The sequence below is a fragment of the Euprymna scolopes genome, chromosome 26, assembly GCF_053919585.1.
Source record: "Euprymna scolopes isolate OS-2025 chromosome 26, ASM5391958v1, whole genome shotgun sequence".
Classification (NCBI taxonomy): Eukaryota; Metazoa; Mollusca; class Cephalopoda; order Sepiida; family Sepiolidae; genus Euprymna; species Euprymna scolopes.
This window is the reverse complement of record NC_136507.1, coordinates 75697841-75720044: the sequence shown is the minus strand read 5'-3', so window position 1 is coordinate 75720044 and position 22204 is coordinate 75697841. Positions and strand designations below refer to the sequence as shown.

The following is a 22204-nucleotide window of genomic DNA, read 5'->3' as shown; positions in this document are numbered from 1 at the left end:
ATAATATCTAGGATTTGGGAACGCATGTAGCGTCTAGATTTATTTACGTCGATTTTTACAAAATGTTCGTTCAGCTTTTTCGTATAAAAAAACAAAACTAATTCAAAGCAACTGTTCCCGGCAATCGCACTGGGAAACGTCCAGAAGCAATTAGCTTTGATCAATGTGGGGCTAAACTCCATATATCAGACAATTGCTATTCAATCTGGAGAATGGGGAGCTGGGTTCCCCTCCTCAACATCTTGGGGGAAAAAACCGAAGCGAATTCTGAGACAGTAAAGATGTGTTTGACTGTGAACCCAAACCCAAAAGCTGCCCCGCAGCAAAAGTTAACTCCGTGACTTCTATGACCTCATTAATGAGGTCAAATAGAAGCAGTAGAGTTAACTTTTATTGCAGCTACATGTCAATTCTGTTTTTATTACTTAAATTCAAAGGTGTTTCTGTTAGTATGTCGCGGTGGCCCAGTGGTTAACGTCGCACAATTTTTTTTCACACTTTAACTTCCAACTTTGCCTCAAGGGTTCGGGTTCGATCCTCATACTAACCTACCAAAACTTTTTTTTTATTTTAAGCCCCCCCCCCCCCGTTTTGATTTACCCAAAACCATACACATCTCCAAACACCCGGGCAACGCCGGGTACCCTCCGCTAGTCTTCTTTTAAAACTTTCCATCTGTACAATGCTGGATAAATAAAGCTAGTCATCAAGAGTAAGGATTTGTTCTTCATTTTTAACAATTTGGATTTTTGCAAAATGAGCAAAAAAAAAAAATCATTTTGTACCTGCTAACTTGTTTGACAATACCAAGTTATATTCCTCTCTAACCTGCGACTCTCTGTCTTTGAGCATTCGTTCACAGATCAAGGTCACCTGCTTAAAGGTAAACAAAGGGGCGTCTTTCTTGCTGGGGGAAAGCGAATTCTGAGACAGTAAAGATGTGTTCGACTGCGAACTACTACAAGCCTCCTGAGGAGGCGGACTGTTTGTCCGCTGGTAATGTAACTGTCTCCGTCGCTGTAACCTCTGGATTTCCAAGCTGATATTAGCAGCTATTTGTTCTGTAAAGAGAAAAGTGACAATGAGATCAGAACATTTCAAAACAGACATGCGTTACTTTCAAACTTGGCATAGGAAACAGAAGCATTGATCTTATGGTTTTGTTTCTTTCATGTACTAGCAAGTCAACACTTATCAAGGCCTAAAGGCCACTCAAGGATAAGAGTTAAAGAGTTGACAGCGAGAACACTGAGAATTGGTAAAGATCGTTGAAACTAGACAGAATTTGATTTAACTTAAGCACATCTCAACAAGAATTTATTAATATTGAACTACAAAACGAACATGTTATATTCAGCTGATAAGCAGCCTCGTGATATTGTGTATCACAGATAGTTCTTGCTTATGGAAGTTTCCTTTAGTTTGAAATAGACAGAAAGAAAGGAAAATTATTGACTAGTTGTAGCTCAACAAGTTTTGCAATTAATGTTTTATGGAGGGGGGGGCTAGATTCAAGAGAAGTCGATCACCTACTACAAAAATAACAATAGGGAAAAAGCAACATCACTTCTGAGAAAGAGGTTATAGGGAAGAAAAGAGGACTTCTCCCACTAGATTTGGAAGTCAATTTTGTACTCTGTTAATGCAAAAATGGATGCTCAAAGAGGCACTTTCCCCCAGATATGACAACAATACTCTATCTTCGAATATATCTTATACAGATGAAGAATTGTATTAGGAGAGAGATTTTCTGGAGATAGAGAACAATCCAACCATTTTCCAGCAATTTTAACAGATTTGATGTTAGTACAAAGTGAAGGTCAGTCCGAGAAGCTTATCGAAGAAAAGAGATTATTCAAGGAGATTCATTTCAATGGAGTAAAGTGAGGATCCGAGCATTGGTGGTAAAAAGAGTAAAGCTTGATTTTAGGCATTAAGAGTAACCAGCTATCTTTTTCCCCTATTTCATGATGTGCTCCAAGTAGAGAGAATCAAAAAGATCCTTATTATTAATGCTCTTTAAAGTGTCGCTATAGATGGTTATGTCATCTGCATAAATGTTAACACATGATCTTAGACTGTAATTTGAGAGATCGTTGATGAAAATCAGGGAGAGGGTTGGACTCAGAAGGATTTAATGATTGAGAAGACACTTTCAGATATGCCATAGTTAGCAAGCTTGTAAAGTAAAGGTTTGTGTATCAAAAAGCTCCGATATGTCAGGAGCTATTGCTCTAGAAACGAAGTCACCAACAATCGATTCACTGATTCTGTACGATATTACAGTTAGCACATCAGCTGTATTGGAATCGGAATTTGTAATTTATATAAAAAAGTTATTCAGAAAAAAAAAAACAATTTGTTGTGTATTGAATTTTCATTGAAACAAAACTCTGGATTTTTAAATCAATTATTTTTAGCTTTAAAAGGTTAAAAAAAAAATTGCTTTAAAAACGTTGTTATTTGTTTTATTTCATTCATTCATTTAAATGTGTTTTAAAACTTTTCAACTATCATGGAATTTCCATGGGTTCTGCTAGTATAAATCAATTTAAACAATTCAGTTAATCGCTAAAAAAAATCTTAATTGTTAATGCCGATATTGATATTTTTGGTTTGTTTGCTTTTTTTTTTTTTTTTTTTTTTTTGTTAATTGAAGCATGATTGTTTTTTTGGGTTTTTTTGGCAAATAAATTAAATGGGAATATAATATGGCATTTACTAAAGATTTTTTGTAATAAATTGAAGAAAAAAATGGGAACTAAGGAGTCGAAGTAAAATTTCGTTTCTTATTTTCTTTCATTAATATTTACATTATTGATATGTTTTAATAAAGATAATTACAAGTTTTTAATGAATTAATGATCTAAATATTAATTTTAATAATTCATATAATCACTACAAAAATTTAAATTAATGCCGCTATTGATATTTTTGGTTTGTTTGCATTTTCACAGTAGATAAATGTTTTGCATGATATTTACTCCATGAAAGCAATTTTGAAGCCATAAACTGTCGAATAGGAAGTAATGTTAGACTTAAAGTACATATCAAGGTTCGTTTTTTTTTCCTTTAAAGAAACAAAACTTTTATCAAGGAACAGGTTTTTTGTGTTTTTATTATTACTTTATTTATTAATTTTTTTCGGTTATTTTGAAATAGTTATAGATAAAGTAAAGACTTAATTTCTCTTGCAGATCAATGCGCCTGCAAGCTGATTGGTCAGTGTGTAGCCAAATCACTTAGCAAGTTGATTCACGAGAGAAAATAAATTTTTCTTTTTCTTCAGCAAAGATTGTCAATGCTGGTGCATCCAGTGGTCAAGGACAGAAGAGAGATAGAATGGATGGATGGATGTCTTCAATACTTCCTAATTCTCACTCTACTGACCAGCCATGATTCCCTAATGGGCTAAAGAAGTTCCATAGTTGACAGATGGAATCAATGTGCCCTGGAAGCTGATTGGTCAGTGTGTGGCCAAATCACTTAACATTGATTCACGAGAGGAAATAAATCTTTATTTTATTCATGACTGCTACATTACCCCCTGCTTAGACGGAAAGTCAACAAAGAAAATAGTAGTCTTTTGGTAAATACAGCAGTTGTAAAAGATTTTGGTTGGTTGTTTTTTGTTTTACGGCATATCAACCCTTGCTGAATCGAAAGATTTTGAAGAAAAAATTTTTAATAGAATATATATTTGTTGTTTTCAAGTCGGTTTCTATTTAACCCATAGTTGGAACCCTAACAGGTACTACCACTCTGGGTCAGAGTGGACCTGGGAGCAATGGTAATTAAAGGGTGGCTCCACACTCCCCAAAGCCCGCAAGCTGGGGCCTCACCACTGGGTATAGTTTAAGGTCATATTCAGGACCCCCATTGAGGGACTTTTACCCTCTGCAGGGAGGCAGTCGGTGTATTCTAATACCCCACCGACAGGGCCTAGTTGTAAAAGAAAAAATACAAATCAAAAACTATGTCGATTCAGATCACAGAATTTTTAATTTTTTTTTTACTGAAAAAAAAATGTTCTTGCTTTTCAGTGAAAAATATTTTTAGGGAAAAAGTCATAAACATAGATTTGAGAGAAAGAGGGATAAATAAAGGCCAGAGATAGGTTACTTTGGAAATCGATTTCTTAAAGCTGCACAACACATGCCAGTATGTAAAATAGATCTTTATGGTGTTTTTCTTTGAGTTTTCCAAATTCACTTTGATTCATAAGTTTTTTTATTTTTTTAAATTCTAAATTTTTTAGATGAGGGCTGATTGATTATATTACTTGTATTGATCGAACTATTGTTCTCACCTTGAATGTTATTCGTGCAACATTTCAGTCGGATTGTCCTTCAACCATCTTCAGGCATTTTGCTTGTTGTTTGGAAAAGAAAAGAGAAAAGTTACTAGCTCCGTAGATATTTTCGTATTCTGTGAGTTAGTCTCTATTTTATGGTTATTGCTTCAAATTTGTGAAAAAAAATTAGTCGCGTTTGGGAGCCTCTAATTGTAGAAAACAAACAAACATTATACACCTTTAAAATTTCAGCAACGTAGGGAAATAATCTCCTGTTGATTTTTATTAAAGTTGACTCCCCTTTGTCAACCAATTTTTTTTTTACACAAATTCGAAATAAAAATAAAATAAAATGAAAATAAAAAATAAAAAAAAGTAAGATAGAGACTAACTCAAAGAATACAAAAATATCTACGGAGCCAGTAACTTTTCTCTTTTCTTTCCCAAACAGCAACCAATATACCTGAGGACGGTCGAAGGCTAATCCAACCAAAACTTTGTGCAAATAACACTCAAGATGAGAACAGTAGTCAGATCAATGCATGTTATGTTTTTCAATGTTAGACTTAATGTTGCTTGGATATTAAACTCTCTTCTGTTTGCCTGCTTTCCAGCTGACTACAATATGGTTGTCTTCAAGTCCAACGTAAACAAATTCTTGATGAGCCGTTCCCTTTAAGTAATCCAATTTACCAAATTTCCACTACTAACGATTACTATGATATTGTCCCATTGACTTCTGTACACTATTTAACTCTTACCCTCAAGTGGCCTTTGGGCCTTGATAAATGGTGCCTCCTATGTAAAAAAAAACAAAAAAAAAAAAAGATGGGCATATCTTTCTAATTGTAAATGTATCTTATTGTCAAGGTTCTTGATTACTTGTGCCAATGCTTCATTTATGTGTTTATGAAATAAAATGATATAAAAAAAAAAATGGCGATAAATTTTACCTTGTGATAATTTTGGTAAGATATTGTTAAAAGCTGATCGTGGTGCTTGTTTAGATCCTGTTGGTGCCATGCTTCGTCGCCGTTTTGGAGTATATTGTGATAGACTATGAAGGGGAGCAAATTTTAGCTTCCTCTTTAGCGTAGCAGCACCGACCAATTTGCCATGTCTTTCTTTTTGGAGAAAAATTTAAAAATTAAAGTTGAATTTTAAAGTATTAAAAAATTATATATAAAAAATGAAAATTTAAATTTCCAATTTTTTATATTTAAAAATCATGTTAAAAATTAAAATCAAATTTCCAATTTTTTATATTCAAAAATCATGTTAAAAATGAAAATCAAATTTGCATTTTTTTTATATTGAAAAATTAAATATTAAAAATGAAAATTGAATTTCCAATTTTTTATTCAAAATTATATGTTTAACATTAAAATTAAATCTCAAATTTTTATATCAATTTTAAGAAAAAAAATAACATTTCTTTTTGTTTTCAGTTATTTTGAATTTTTTAAAATTAAATTAATGGAAAGAAAAAACCCTTTTTATTTTTTGTTTTTTATCCTCGTTTCCTCGTTTGTACTGAAGACATTTTTTTTCTTTCTATAATGAACATTTTTGGGGAAAAATAATAGATATTAGCAGGAAGGATACTAGCAGTAACAGGAATGTTATGTGATTCTGTCAAGGAGTTCGATCTTGTAGATAAATTGTGGAATCAAAAATATTATGTAGCATCACATAATGACACCTATTATTTAGAAGAAAAGGTTTGGGTGATACCTAGAGGTTCAGAAGTGACCCAGTAGTTTACAAAGTCACATGATTTCTGGAAAGTCTGTCTCGTCCCTACAGCAGGTGTATACAATATATCTAGGGGTTCTGAAACATGTCTATCAATCTGTCTCTCTTTCTTTCTCATATGCATATGCAAGAAACTTAATGTAAGGACTATGACAACAGCATATTCTTCTCATTGTTTTGACTCTCGAGTATATATCCGACACAGTTAATCAACTGAGAACCACATCACTCTATAAAAGCATATAAGATATCAACAGATACATACTCGAAAGTCAAAACAATGAAAAGAATACGTTGTTGTCCTAGCCCTACTTATTATTTTAAAACAACAGTTTTTCTCTCTGGTTTCTTGAGTAATGAGCCAACATTTTTTTTTCAAATTAATACATAATAACACTGAAAACCGACCCCTTCACCTGACGAAACCTGACCCAATTGACCTCCAAAGAATAAATATTTTTACTATATTTTAGATATTACACATCTAGGGCAGCGCCAATCAGAAATATACCAACTTTGTAGGTGTTTGTTTTGTAGCTTTTGACTTTTAGCTAGACATCGAAATACACATAGAAAACTGCTCTTTATGTAACAGATTAGCAGGGTTACCTGACGTTGCCCATGTCATATAAAACAAAAACAAGAAATGAAGTTGCGTTTGAACACACATGCTATTTTTGGAATACTGAACAAACAGCAAAACATAATGACATTGTTTTCCTGAACAAGGCAGCCTTTAAACAGGCCTGATCTATCCAGGATATTGGGCACTTTGGATTAACTAACTTATACTTTTTATCATATATGAGACTATCTTATTTTTATTTGGGCTGGCAGGCAAACACCATGTACTTCTATCTAGTATACATCATAATAAAAAATAAGAAAGAAAGTCTTTTTCTCGGGCAATGCAGCTGTTGTATAGGTGATAGACAACGCCAGTAAAACATTGAGGATTACATATACAGAAGTTCAGGATCCAGGCAAAGCCAGATGTTAAATCTGATTGTTGACGTAATTCAATTAAAGCAAGGGAAATCAACTTTACATTCACATCGAAGAATTGGGGTCATGGAAATTCATCTAAAAGCAGGAATAATGGGATGTGTGCATACTCATCAAACCACACTAACCCTATTCGGGTTCAACCAGTTTCCTCCAAAGGAGGAAGTTTCATGGAGGTATGAAATTCACAAGTGATCCCCAGTCAAATGTATATCCCCGTTAGGGGAGATAACAGCATTAGGTTTTTGCAACACTTGCGGGGAAGTGTCGACGTCCTCCTACATAAGTGCCTGGAATTCTCAAATTTGTCACTCACTTTAGTAATGAACAGGCTCAACGTTGCTTGACTACTGTACACTCTTTAACTTTTATCCTCGAGTGGCCACTGGGCTTTTATAAGTGGTGACTCCTATGTAAAAAAAAATTTAAAAAACTTTGATGATCTGACGGGAACTGGTATGTCAACATGATTATACTGTATATAAACAATGGGATGACATATATTTTAATCTGAAATGGAATGTTGACCAAAGACAGGCACATTCCAAATAGCACAATGAAACATTTCGATCGAGTAATGTGATTTAATCTCAATATAAGACATAAGAAAACAAAGATACGAGTCAGCCAGAAAGAGGCAAGAGAGAGGCAGCAGTTAGATGAATGACATTTCTTTGGTCGCTTACAACATCACCAAACCACATACTAGATCGATTTCTCTCTTGTCATATGTTATCAGTGAAATGTAAATAAACTTGTATGTTGACTTAATAAGTTGTCTGCTTGATTTAAAAAACCATGGCTAAAGAATAACAGCAGTGTGTATATACTTTGGCATGCATTAAATATAAAATTGCAACCAATAAATTATATAGACCAACTATATAACATTGGATTTAAAACACACTTGCTCTATCCAGGACACTGAACACACTTTGATTACTATTTATCAATTATCAGATGTCTGAGTGATTTCATCAACAGAGGAGCAAGAAATTAGGTTCGCGTTGGCGACTGATTCATACATGCCTTGGTAAGCGAAAACATAACCAAAGGATGTATTTGAACTACTAGTCTCAGTTTTTGGTTCAAAAGACGAATTTGTCGCCATTGGAGCACAGGGTGGAGCAGGTGCAAGTGGAATTGTAAGACTTAGGAGTGAATGGAGTAGGAATTTATCTCCCTCAGCGAGAAGACGTGACACATACATCGGAAAGTGAGATTGAAGAGCCAGTGCCCCAGAGGAGGAACACTCTGACATGCAAAAAATGCCTGGGCCGCCCTGCTAGGAGCGCCTCAGGCGATTACCAATAAACTAACTCCCTTCTTAAAGACATAAGACAAAGCCTTAGAAAGTAGACCTAGACCTGCACAGGACCAGCAACATACCGCAGGCAACAAGGAAAGAGCCATTTCAAGAATGGTAAAGATTATGTTGGTTTTAGGACAACCTGCAGCGGTAACATGAGTAAGTTCAGGGAATGCAGAGCGTTACTATTGCCAATCTAAGGAAGAGTTTATTTTTTTACAAGGGAGTCACCACTTATCAAGGCCTAAAGGCCACTTGAGGATAAGGATTAATAAGTGTACAGTAGTCATTGGGACAACAGTGTAGCGATCGTTAGTAGTGGGAATTTATCATAATTTGATTATTTAAGGGGATTGCTTACCAAGAATTTGTTTACATTAGACTTGAAGACGATCATATTTTAATCAGCTGGAAAGCAGATCAGCAGACCAGAGTTCCACAGATGGGCTATTCTAGGGATGAAGCTTCGTTCATGGAATTTGATAGCGTTTTAAGTTAGACATGTTTTTTATGTGAAAGTTTGGCAAGGGGGGGGGACGACCATAGATGGGAGCTCAGACGAGCACTTGCAATGAAAATAACGATAGCGCAGAGACAGGCTAGTAACCTCTCTTTTGTGGGAAAGAGATTGCAGGGAAGAGAAAAATGCGTCACCTACCAGGTTTTAAAGCCGGTTTTAAACTCTGTCAAGGCAAGATAGGGTACTCTGAGGACTTTCTTGGCTCTTATATAGGTAGAAGATTGCATGTCATGTAGTGTTATTATTATTAAAAGATGACGTATGTATTTGTATTGTTCTTTGTGAGAGTCTTACGAGAGATTAGTGTTGAGTAAGAGATGTTCATGTTGTAAGAAGAGATGAGAGATATTAACATTGTTAGAGAAGAGATGTGGACATTAACAAGTATATATAAAGAGAGGGAAATATAAATACATTTTGGAGAAGATTTGATATCTTGATAGATAGACCGATAGTTTGACATTTATACTTTTGACAGTTCTGTGAACGGGAGTGTTTCTATAACATTTATACTCTGACGCATATACTTTCTAACACATATTTTAGATGATGATTTTATCAAGGTTCTTATAACATAAATCGACAATACCTTTTCTGTTGAATAACAACACGACGACGCAGATACAAAAACACATGATGATACGTTTATTTCTTCTTCGACCGGTCGAACGTGATTTTATCTCAGGGATTCAAAGTTGTTACATTGTTATTTCTAAAAGCCTCTCACTTCTAGAGGATGCCTTGACTCTAACGGAGAATCGATCTGAACCTCTCTGCTTCTCTCTACTCTGATCCCGATTCTCACTTATCTAACTAAATTCATAACTCATGACGTCATTGCACGACCGAGCATGTGAATATGAGACCCATGGCATTAATCCTTCTCTAACCTAATTTTACGTAACTCACTTTACAATAACATTTTCCATTCTCTTTTTTTTTTTTTTTTTTTTTTACAAAGGCATCACCACATTATCAAGGCCCAGAGGCCACTCAAGGATAAGGGTTAAAGAGTGTACAGTAGAAATTGGTCAATATAGTAATCATTAGTAATGAAAATTTGGTAAATTTAATAACTTATATGGAACGGCTCATCAAGAACTTATTTACTTTAGACTTGAACACAACCATATTGTAGTCAGCCGGAAAGCAGGAAAACGGAAGACAATTCCACAGGCGTGCAGTTCTAAGAAAGAAGCTTTGTTCATGGAATCTACATTTAGGTTTAGGCACAGATAAAGAGTGGGGGAAATTATTGATAGTGTTTACAGCTAGACGAGTGTTTCTTGTGAAAGTTTGGCGAGGGGGGACCATAGACTGAAGCTCAGTTGAACACTTTCCATGAAAATAACGATACATCAGAGACAAACTCGCAACATCTCTTCTGTGAGATAGAGGTTGCAAGGAGGAGAAAAGGACATCTCCTATGAGGCTACGAAGTCTATTTTGAACTCTATCAAGGCAGGACAAGTCCTTTCTAGCAGCTCCTGCCCAGATGTGGCAACAGTATTCCATCCTTGGACGTACCTGGCTCTTATATAGATAGAGAATAGCATCAGCAGTGAGATATCTACTGGATCGATAGAAAGATCCCACCATTTTTCCAGCGGCCTTGGCAACAGATTTGATTTCATAAAGGAATTCAACCTATTTGTTAATTCTGTAACCCAAATTTCTATTATGTTTTCTTTCTAAGAATGTAAATAGTTTCCATCCAAATTGTATTTATTAAATATTTTAACAGAATCAACAATTTAACTGGACATTCCATTTATAACATTCTGTGTTTATTTTAACTTATGATTGGAATTCTCAATTCCAAGTATAGCTTCGCAAGTTCGAATCCTTGACTATCCTATTTCATATTTACATTTAACTGATTCCCTATTTTTATACTTACATGAAAAGGGGACAGCCCTTATCATGTAACACATCAGCAGTGAGATACCTACTAGAGCAATAGAATATTCCAATCACTTTTCCAGCGACTTTGGCAAGAGATTTTATGTATGTGCTCTATTTCAGATCAGGAGTAAAGGTCAAACCCAAAAGCTTGTCAACACATGATGCTTCCCCAAGATGAGAACCATTAATGTCAATTGGGTTCAGATAGAAGTCAGAGTGTTGGTGATGGAAAGAGAGAAGCTTGGTTGTTGATACATTAAAATTTACCAGTTACCTTTTGCTCAAGATCAGAATAGAAAAAATCAGAGAGATCTTGGTCATTTCCAACCTTTGAAGTATTGCCATAAATGGTAGTGCCATCTGCGTAAATGTCTACAAATGATCTAAGACTGTGATTTGAGAGATCATTGAAGAAGATCAGGAAGAGAGTTGAACCCAGAATGGAACCCTAACGAACACCAGCATTGATACTATAAGCTTTTGATTTCTGCCCATCAACCACTACTATTATAAACCTTTCTTAGCTGGCAATCTTGTGAAGTAGACCTTTATGCTATACCCTTTGATATGTCAAGAGCAATTGCTCTGGAAACGAAACCCCTATCGAAAGATTTACAAATTCTGTGTAATATTACACTAAGCTCATCAGGACAGAAACCATATTGTATGCCACCGAGTAAGTTATTTTTGCTGAGGTGGTTGACTACGTCTCTATTTAACACAAATTCCAGCAACTTACTCATGATGCACAGGAGACTGATTAGTCTGTACTGAGAGGAAATGAAGGTTGAGGACATGTGTTGCATGGAGAGGAATGATATGAGAATTATAGGATGAATGTGTAATGTAAGTATTAAATACAGGCTTAGAAGCATTTTGATAATATAGGGAGACGTGTACAGAAAAGGAACTTTTCCAGAGTAGCTACGTTGAAAGAATAGATGAAAGTTCTTGGGTCAACATCTGTAGAACAGTTAAAGTAGCAGATACGGTTCGTAGGGAAAGAAAGTGTGGGAAGAAGTGATAAAAAGAAAGAGAGGGATCAATAAAGACATGGGCAGAAATAGGTTAATGCAGAAAGACACGGCTCTGTATTTAATGAAAACAAAATATATTGAACAAATAAAAAGTATGGTAATTTTTTTTTTTCATTCTTTTAATAGCAATCGCTCCAGACAAGGCGTAAAGCCACTTGATGTAAGACGCTAAAAAATTAAAAATAAAATCAACCAAGCCGAGCATGTGGAGTCCTCTTCTACGAGCGAAAAATTTACTTTCATGATGACTAACGTTTGTGTAAAATTTTTTTTTTAAATCCAAGGCGTGGTTATTGAGAAAGTGCGAACAAATGAATGGATGAACGATTTGGGGGCGATTTTACCCCTATAATACCCCCTAGTGGGGCAACCAGAGTTATCCTGGAAAAATCTGTCCTGGCAAAAATTTACTTTCACGATGACTTATATTTGTGCAGAATTTCCAAAAAATCCAAGGTGTGATTATAAAGAAAAGTGCAAACAAACGAACAGACAAACAGGAGTGAATTACTAGGTGCAATCCTTCATTTCTCGGAGGACAAATAAAATACTATTTCAAGATCAAAAACTAGTTAATAATAAGTGTTAGCTGAAGAGATTTTGACTCAGAAAATAGCAATTCTTTCCCCTTTGTCAGAAATATCGCTCATTGGATGTGAGGACTAAAGGACAAAATAAGGACTGCTAAATTTGCATAATTTGTGCATCATGCTGTGAGGCATATTCTCACGGTCTTTATAGTAAAAGGAAGAGTGCATTTATTGTATACCACAACAGTTAGTTTGAAAGTAAATTTTTAAAGCTGTCCAACACATGCCAATATGTAAACTGACATTAAATCGGTGGTGGTGGTGGTGGTGGTGGTGATGATGATGATGATGATGATGATGATGATGATGATGATTTAATAAAAGACAAACAAAAATCTTACCTTGTGTTAATTTTGGTAAGACATTTCCAACAGTTGACGGTGGAGTTTGTTTAAGTCTTGTTAAGGGTAAGCATCGTCGCCGTTTTTGTAATGGCCTATAAAGTGGGTCGAACTCTAAGCGCCTCTTTAGCGTAGCAGCACTGGCCATCTTGCTCAGACGTTTTTGAGGAGACAATTTTCTAAAAAAAAATAAATTAACTATTTAGGTAAAATTTTCCAAATTTTTTATATCGATTTCAAGAAGAGAAAAAATTTTTAAAAATATGGCGTCCGAAAATTATTTGCAAACATTACCATTTAGGAAGTACCACTGAAACCATACTATTAAAGAAAAGAAACCCATTAAAACTTAAAACTAATGCTATATTTATTGTGTATAGCGTCAAGAGACAGATATTCTACTAAATACATGCACACACACACATAATCTTATAAATAAATATTAACAAATATTTTTGTATCTACAGACACTAATGTTTCAATTCTTACGCAATCATCAGTGTAGGAAGTGATAATTACTGCTGGTCAGAAGATTGGAACCCAGTCCCAAAGTCACCATTGACTTTGTAGGCTACCATTTTATCTTAAGTCCACTGGTAATTAATGCAATAACTGAGGAAAATTAAGTACTTATAAATGTCAATTTGACATGCGTACATAGTAAACAGTCAGAGGGCATTCAATGACTGGTAGTTGGAATGTTTTGCAATATATATATATATATATATATATATATATATATATATATATATATATTAGACTAAAAAAAAGAGAAATGTTTGATGATGGCTTGTGTGACTACTCTTAGTGAGTAAATAATAATAATAATAATAATAATAATAATAATAATAATAAAATATATATATTAATATCATAGTGTATGTGTTATTTATTTTGTGTGTCACACTTACATCAGAGTGACTGTTGTTTAATTTTTATGGACTTCCATTTCTTGTAATAAATAATTTTACCAAGAATTCTTCATAAGTTTTTATTTCGGTTTCGATTATAGCTGATAGCACTCTAGTAATCTATTTTTTTTTATAAATAATTTTATCAAGAATTTTTCATAAGTTTTGGTTTTGGTTTTGATTTCGATTATAGCTGAAGGAACTCAAGTTATATATATATATATATATATATATATATATATATATATATATATATATATATATATATATATACACATATTTTTTTATTCTTAGTTTTGGTTTTAGTTTCGATTCAAGCTGATGCATCCAAGTCATATGGATATCCTTTTTTTATTTTTGAAATCGTAACTTTATAATATATAAAAATCGATAGAATTTTAACCCTATAAGAATTAAAATATATTTAAGCATAGTTTACAACCGGACCATGCAGGGGTCCCAGCTAGCTTAGATAAATACTTTTGCAGTTTCAACAAAGATGCTGCACTTCCATTTCTTGTTCTCTTTCGGTGGAGGAGCAGTCCTTCACAACTGAGACAATTTTTATTTATTTTTGTACCTTGTCTCCTCGTTAAAAAACGACGCTGGTGTCTAACTCTGTTCCGTGGGGAGGCATTGTAAATAGGTACAATAATATCAGAGCATCTCCATTTACGCTGAACGTCTGCAGAATGCCAACATCAATATATTGCATGTGAATGCATCCTCTGTGGAATTTCCACAGGTCCCGCTAGTAATAATAATTATAATAATAATAATCCAAATGGAATTCGGTATGGATAAGTGTGCACTGCTGACCATGAGGAGGGGAAAACTAGAAGCAACAGAAGGTATAATACTGCACAATCGAACAGAAATGAGGGTATTAGATGAACATGAAGCAGAAATCTAATTAAAGGAATAAACACATGGGCAGTGTCACTAATAAGATACTCTGGACCGTTTATAAGCTGGGCCAAAGAAGAACTAAGGAATCTCAATCAGAAGACCAGGAAACTAATGACGATGCACAATGCACTACACCCAAATGATGATACTGACTGACCAAAAAAGAAAGACAGAGGAAGAGGGCTGGTCTGTATAGAAGACTGGGTAAATAACACAAAAAAGAATTAGAAAAATATATAATGCAGAAGAAATGAAAGAATAATTACTGCAGCAAGAGAAACGGAAGAAACAAACAAGATAGAAGAAGAAGAGACGAGGAATAAGACGAGGAAAGAAAAATGAGAAGTAAAACAGCTACAGCGACGATTCGTAAGGATTACGAAAAAAGAGACCAACGAAAGCACTTGGAAATGGTTACAAAAAGGAAACCTAAAGTAGGGAAACTGAATCACTAACAACAGCTGCACAAGATAACGCAATTAGAACCAATCACATCAAAGGAAGGATCAACAAGACACAAGAAAACAGCAAATGCAGACTCTGCAGACAAAGGGGTGAAGCAATAAATCATATGATAAGTGAATGCAGCAAATTATCCCAAAAAGAATATAAAAATAGACACGATCAAGTGGAGAAGGCAATACATTGGCATTTATGCAAATAATTGCATCTTGAACACACAGATAAATGGTACAAGCACAAACCGGCAGCAGTAATGGAAAATGAAAATCACAAGATCCTATGGGACATGGATATACAAACGGATAAACCCATCTTAACAAAAAGGAAAAGTCCTGCCAGATTGTAGATTTTGCCGTTCCAGCAAACCACAGAGTGAAGATCAAGGAGACTGAGAAGTGGAGCAAATACATGGAACTGGTCAGAGAGCTCAAAGGGATCTGCAAAATGAAGAAAGTCAAGATAAAACCACTAATAGTAGAAGTGCTAGGAACAATACTGAAAAACTTTGAAAAAAAATGGGAGAGATTGGAATCAGAGGGATGGCTGAGAAGATACAACGAATTTCAATAATGAAAACTGCAGAAATATTAAGGAAAACCCTTGAATGTGGAGACTAACACCACACATAAACTACACACAAACTGGGCACAGAAACGGCTGCAGATGCAAAACACAAAGGAACATCACATGAAATTATGAAACCATAAACTGACGCCACACCAAATAATTGAGGAGGATCAAGAAGGATGATATGATACAACAGATAACAGTAATGACAACGGCTCAGATATTAAAGAAAACCTTTGAACACGAAGACTAATACTAACACGTGAGCTATAAGCACAAACTTGACATACAGAAATGGCTACAGATGTAAAATGCAAAGGACCATCACATGGAATCATGAAAACTGAAATTGTATAATTGTAAGTTAATCCCCTGCACCCCTGGCTTCCCTTCTATCTTTTGTGTGTCACCAAGAACTGACGCCACACAAAATAAGCAAGGAGGTCAAGCAAGATGGAAAAACCGAGGAGAGAAAGCACTAGCCAGACCTGGATGAGTGCAAAGAGGAATGGGATCTTGGGGAGGCTTATTGCTACTCAAATTCCAGTGAAGACCAATGGTCGCTGCCAACGAGAAATCAATGGTAAACAGCTGTTGCGATAATGCAAATTCATCTGCAAAGGTTATCGAAAGAGGTGGAGAGTATTCTGGAAATCTGTGGAGACTTGTTGTCACTCAGACTCCAGAGAATGCCACAAGTTATTTTCAAGGCCTGTGTAACTACTCCTAGTGAGTAAAAAAAAAAAAAAAAAAAAAAAAAGGTTTGTATTACTGTACACATAGATTCGAAAAAGTTGTCAAAAAACGAATATATAACAAATAAATGTTATCAAAGGCAAGATAAGTTACTTTTCTACCAAACTGGATATATTTTTCGTGTTTTTATTCAATGTAACATGTTTATTCAGCTCGAAAACCATACAGTGTTTACCGATGTATTGGAACATTCAAGATGGCGTCTTATTCTCTCTTTAACATGGTAAGTGTGGGAAAAGATGTTATAAATAAAAATCGGATAAAATACTGTTAAAAACTCGCTCAATATATGTTACCGTGACATAGGTTGACATATATTCGGCGGGTTTTTAATAGTATTTTGTATAGTTTTTTATTTATAACACCTTTTTCCATACTTACGGTGTTAAAGAGGGTGTGTGACGCCATCTTGAATTTTCCAATACATCGGTAAACACTGTATGTTTTTCGAGCTGAATAAACATGTTACATTGAATAAAAAAACGAAAATTATATCCAGTTTGGCAGAAAAGTAACTTATCTTGCCTTTGGTAACATTTATTTGTTATATATTTGTTTTTTGACAACTTTTTCGAATCTATGTGTACAGTAATACAACCCCCCCCCCCAAAAAAAATAATAATAATGCCACAGGTTGTTGACAGAAAGAAATCTTTGATGATGACCTATGTGAAAACTACCAGTGAGTAAACAATAATATCAATAACAGTAATAATTATGCAGACAAGAAAGGTAAACTGAAATTAAAAATAACAACAAAAAACATAAATGTCTTTCTAAGTATTAAAACATTTTTGCATAAGAAACAAAAAACAAAAAGAAAGAAAATACTTTCTTACTTAGGAAAAAAGACGAAAACTTTCACTGAACACAGTTTTAAAAAGTAAAAAATGAAAAATGCTGGGAAAAATGTATATATTTCTTCAAAACGTTTTTTTTTTCAATCAATAAAAATAGTATACTTATAAAACTGGATCTTTCTTTCTTGCTTGTCACTTCATGATTTTTCTCAAGAAAGAACTATTCATTTGGATGTGGATGACGTCATAAAGGATGAATGGTCGTGGCCAAAAGCAGTGTGACGTCATAAAGGATGAATAATAGTTACCATAAATCTTCTTCTTCTTCTTCTTCTTCTTCTTCTTCATTGTCATCATCGTAATAGAATCTGGCCTTTGAACTGCGATCCAAGTGTATATTTTTTCTACTTGAGTGTCACCACTCATCAAGGCCTGAAAGCCACTCGAGGATAAGGGTTAATGAATTTAAGGTTGTTGTAGTAATCGTTAATGGTGTAAATTGGGTAGAATTTGATTATTTATGGGGATGGCTCAACAAGAACATTGGATTTGAGGGTTACCATGTTGCATTCAACTGGGAAGCAGGCCAGCGGAACAGTGTTTCCCAGGCGGGCAGTTCTGGGAAAAAAACTTTGTTCATGTAATTTGCATATCTGTTCTGATGATACACTTGAGTTAATTTTTCCTTAGTCAATGTAGTCGAAACCCTTCTATATTAAGGCAATTTGTATTTTTTGCCTGCTTCCAGAGTGACACTTTTTGGGGGACTGGTTTTACCTCGCATTAAAAAGGACCTTGTGTCACATTTTGCTCTCGCAGGGAAGCAAATAAATACCACCAATAATAATAATAGTCTTCTTTTACATACTGACATGTGTTGGACGGCTTTTAGAAAACTAAACTATCTTTAGCCGGGCCTCTGTTTATCCTTCTTTTTCTCAAATTCATTCTGATCACTTCCTCCCTTGTATTTCTTAGCTTTTTTCTGTCAACTGACCCTGCTATCTCAACTGTTTTACATCTACAAACCCAAGAACTCTCATCCCTTCTTTCACTGTGACCATATCATCGAGATTTCATGTTTTGTACAATTCTTCCTATTTAATCTATCTTGTGTGTCAAATGGCCTATTGATGCGTCAAGTGTGGGGTACTGTGTGCTTGTCACCTTCCTCTTCCAGTCCCTACTGCTGGCTAGCCTAGGCAAAAAGGAAGCAGAGTGCGTAAGTCTTCCCTGCCAGTACATAGCCTCTCCATAGGAAAGCTCCATGTAGTGCCTCCCCGCGGCGACACATGTAAATTGAGTACCTTGCGGACTCAAGCAAAACTACAGGAGACTCGGAGGTGGTCTGCCCCCAGACATGCGGCATGCCAGGCCCATCGTTGTATGGACAAGCCCTGATGCCCATGAACAGGCCCCCAGCTATGGGTAAATAGTACCACTGCCTTGTGGTTATTTGTTGGTTCGATAAAGGCTAAGGGAGTAAACCCTAACAGAAAATCTGGAGTGTAGCCCCACAGGCAGACAAGTGCTGTACTCAGCCTTGCTCTGGTAGCTACTGCAGTCAACCTGGTGCCGGACGTACTGGTACTTCCATTCCTCTGGGCAACACCAGCAAGACCGAGAAGGGGATTCTGACGATTGGGCAACCCAGTCTCTCCACAGATCTGCCCTGGCCAGTGCCCTGGAGAGAAAACTTCAGCTATGCATCTGTATAGGACTAAACAGGGGAGCGACAGTTACCGGTTATAAGCCTACAGCTCAATTGGCGTACAGCTGGGCGCCAGGGGTCGGTCCTAACGGTGGGAGAAGTTATTTAATTTCATTGGACAGCTACCGCCCGCTACAAAGCTGAGCAGCCCTCAGTCAGTAAGGTGCTATCCCGCCACTGGCCACCTACCCTACTGGGTGCGTAGGGTATAGGATGATTCCAACAAGTGGCCAGTAACCATTACACCAAACAAAACCAAAAGAAACACAAAGAACCCAACACTCAGGTTAGAGTGCTGGAATGTTCGTACTATGACGACTGGCCTATCTACCGACATACGCAACATCTCCGATATACGAAAAACTGCCATCATCAACAACGAGCTATCGAGACTCAAAGTAGACATCGCTACACTCCAAGAAACACGCTTAGCTGACACCGGATGCCTAAAGGAATCGGACTATACCTTCTTCTGGCAAGGAAAACAGGAAGAGGAGGTCCGGGAACACGGTGTTGGTTTCGCAGTCAGAAACTCACTGCTTCAGAACATACAACTCTCTGATTCAGCTACTGAGCGCCTAATCACACTACGACTGAACACCACAGATGGAACAATTAATCTATTATGTGTGTACGCCCCAACACTCGCAGCGCCTGACGACATCAAGGAGCACTTCTACACACAGCTGGATAGCACCATCAAGGCATTTCCACAAAATGAAGACCTGATTATACTTGGGGACTTTAATGCACGTGTGGGTGGCGACAACGATGCATGGCCGAGCTGCCTTGGTAACTTTGGAGTGGACAAATGCAATGGTAACGGTCAGCGCCTTCTAGAACTCTGTGCCTACCATGACCTCTGCATTACCAACACATTCTTTGCTGCGAGACCGCATCACAGAGTGTCCTGGAGACATCCCAGATCAGGGCGTTGGCACCAGCTCGATCTAATCATTACTAGACGAAGGTACCTCAAACATTTTCTGATGTCTAGAGCCTACCACAGTGCTGATTGTGATACAGATCATTCCCTAATATGCAGTAGAGTCAAACTTCAACCCAAAGATTTCTACCACACTAAACAGGAGGGTGTTGCCTGTATTGATGTTAGCAAGACCACATACTCAGATCGCAATGCGAAATTCAACGAGATGTTAACCTCCACCTTCAAAGGAGATAACACCCGGACTGCATCTGAACAGTGGGAAACACTGAAAAATGCCATCCACTCTACAGCTCTCAAAGTCTTTGGGAGGAGGACAGGTAGCAAACGCAATGACTGGTATGATGCCAACTCTGCTACCCTCAACCCTCTGATTGAGGCAAAGCGTTTGTCCTTGCTCTCATACAAGGCCAACCCATCTCCTACATCGCTGGCTGCACTGAGGCTTTCCAAAAGGGCAGTTCAAAAGGCTGTAAGAGAAGCTGCAAACAACTACTGGATGGAGCTCTCCAAGTCTATCCAACATGCAACTGATACAGGAAATATAAAAAATATGTATAACGGGATCAGGAGAGCTACAGGACCCATAATTAACAAAACTGCTTCACTGAAGTCTAAATCGGGTGAACCCATACTAGACAAAGTTAAACAGCTAGACAGATGGGTTGAACACTACTCCGAGCTTTACTCCAGGGAAAACATGGTACATCAGTCCGCCCTGGATGCCATTGATCGTCTACCACTGATGCATGAGCTCGATGAGGAGCCTTCCATAGAAGAACTATCCTGGGCAATAGACAGACTGCCATCAGGAAAAGCCTCAGGAAAGGACATATTCCAGCTGAGGTCTTAAAAAGTAGAAAGGCTAGTCTGCTTGAGCCCCTCCATAGTCTTCTGATACAGTGTTGGAGAGAAGGCTCAGTGCCTCAGGGCATGAGAGACGCAAATATCATCACTCTCTACAAACACAAAGGGGACCACGGTGACTGCAACAACTACCGCGGTATCTCACTGTTGAGTTTCGTTGGCAAGCTATTCGCACGTATAGTATTACTGCGACTAAACGTTCTTGCCGACCGAATCTACCCAGAATCTCAATGCGGTTTTCGTTCAGAGAGATCAACAATCGATATGATCTTCTCCCTACGCCAACTGCAAGAGAAGTGCAGAGAGCAAAACCAGCCTCTGTATGTTGCCTTCATAGACCTGACCAAGGATTTCGATCTCGTGAGCAGAGATGGACTATTCAAAATTCTCCCACTGATCGGATGCCCACCAAAACTCCTCAGCATCATAAGATCCTTTCATGATGGCATGAGGAGCACTGTGCAATTTAACGGTGGCATGTCTGCTGAGTTCGGGGTGAGGAGTGGTGTCAAACAGGGTTGTGTGTTGGCCCCAACACTCTTCGGCATCTTCTTCTCCCTACTCCTGAAGCATGCTTTCAAGAACACGACGGATGGTATCTGCTTGCACTCCAGGTCAGATGGTGGTCTCTTCAACATCGCCAGACTCCGCTCCAGGACAAAGACCAGGACAGTTCGGATAAGAGACATGCTGTTTGCCGATGATGCAGCTATAGCATCGCATCAGGAAGATGGTCTTCAAAGACTGATGGACAGGTTTGCTAATGCTTGCAGCCTGTTCGGTCTCACCATCAGCCAGAAGAAAACTCAAGTCATGGGACAAGCAACCGCCTCCCCACCCAGCATCACAATCCAAGGCACACCACTAGAGGTCGTACGCCAGTTTCAATATCTAGGCTCCACTACTTCAGACACCCTCTCATTGGACGTGGAGCTAAACAAAAGGATTGGAAAGGCATTTACAACCCTCTCTAAACTAACTAAAAGAGTCTGGGAAAACAGGCACCTTACCACCTCCACCAAGATGACCGTCTACAGAGCGTGCATCCTCAGTGTTCTACTGTATGGGAGTGAATCCTGGACTACATACTCAACACAAGAGAGGAAACTCCAGGTCTTCCATATGAGGTGTATACGTAGGATACTTGGTATCACATGGCAGGACAGAGTGAGTAATACTGATGTTCTGCAGAGAGCGGGCATCCCATCCATTTACTCCCTACTGTGTGAGAGACGTCTTCGCTGGCTGGGCCATGTGCGCAGGATGGATGATGGGCGCATCCCTAAAGACCTTCTCTATGGCGAGCTTGCCTCAGGCTCAAGAAAGAGGGGGCGACCCCACCTTCGCTACAGGGATGTCTGCAAGCGTGACATGAAGACTCTCTCGGTGGATAGGAATAAATGGGAAGCCTCTGCAGCTGACAGAACTGCCTGGAGGAAAATGATACGCCAGGGGATTATCATCAGCGAGAGGACCCTCCATGTTGAAAATGCTGCAAAGAGAGCTAGGAGAAGAGCGA

The 22204-nt window shown here is 37.2% G+C and overlaps 1 protein-coding gene across 4 annotated transcripts in view; it reads right to left on the bottom strand.

The window, feature by feature from the left end:
• Positions 1 to 22204, bottom strand: part of LOC145248196 (akirin-2-like) — a 51213-nt gene that overhangs the window by 9850 nt on the left and 19159 nt on the right. For 2 of the 4 annotated variants that reach the window (XM_080110057.1, XM_080110060.1), the window contains exons 1-4: positions 17201 to 17387; positions 12757 to 12935; positions 5248 to 5418; positions 786 to 1061 (exon numbers count right to left, since the gene is read on the bottom strand). In XM_080110057.1, the coding sequence (XP_079966183.1) occupies positions 786 to 1061; positions 5248 to 5418; positions 12757 to 12904 (595 nt within the window). In that variant the 5' untranslated portion in view covers positions 12905 to 12935; positions 17201 to 17387. Of the gene's footprint in view, positions 1 to 785; positions 1062 to 5247; positions 5419 to 12756; positions 12936 to 17200; positions 17462 to 22204 lie in introns of those variants that run through there. The other 2 variants (XM_080110058.1, XM_080110059.1) reach the window with 2 other exon arrangements.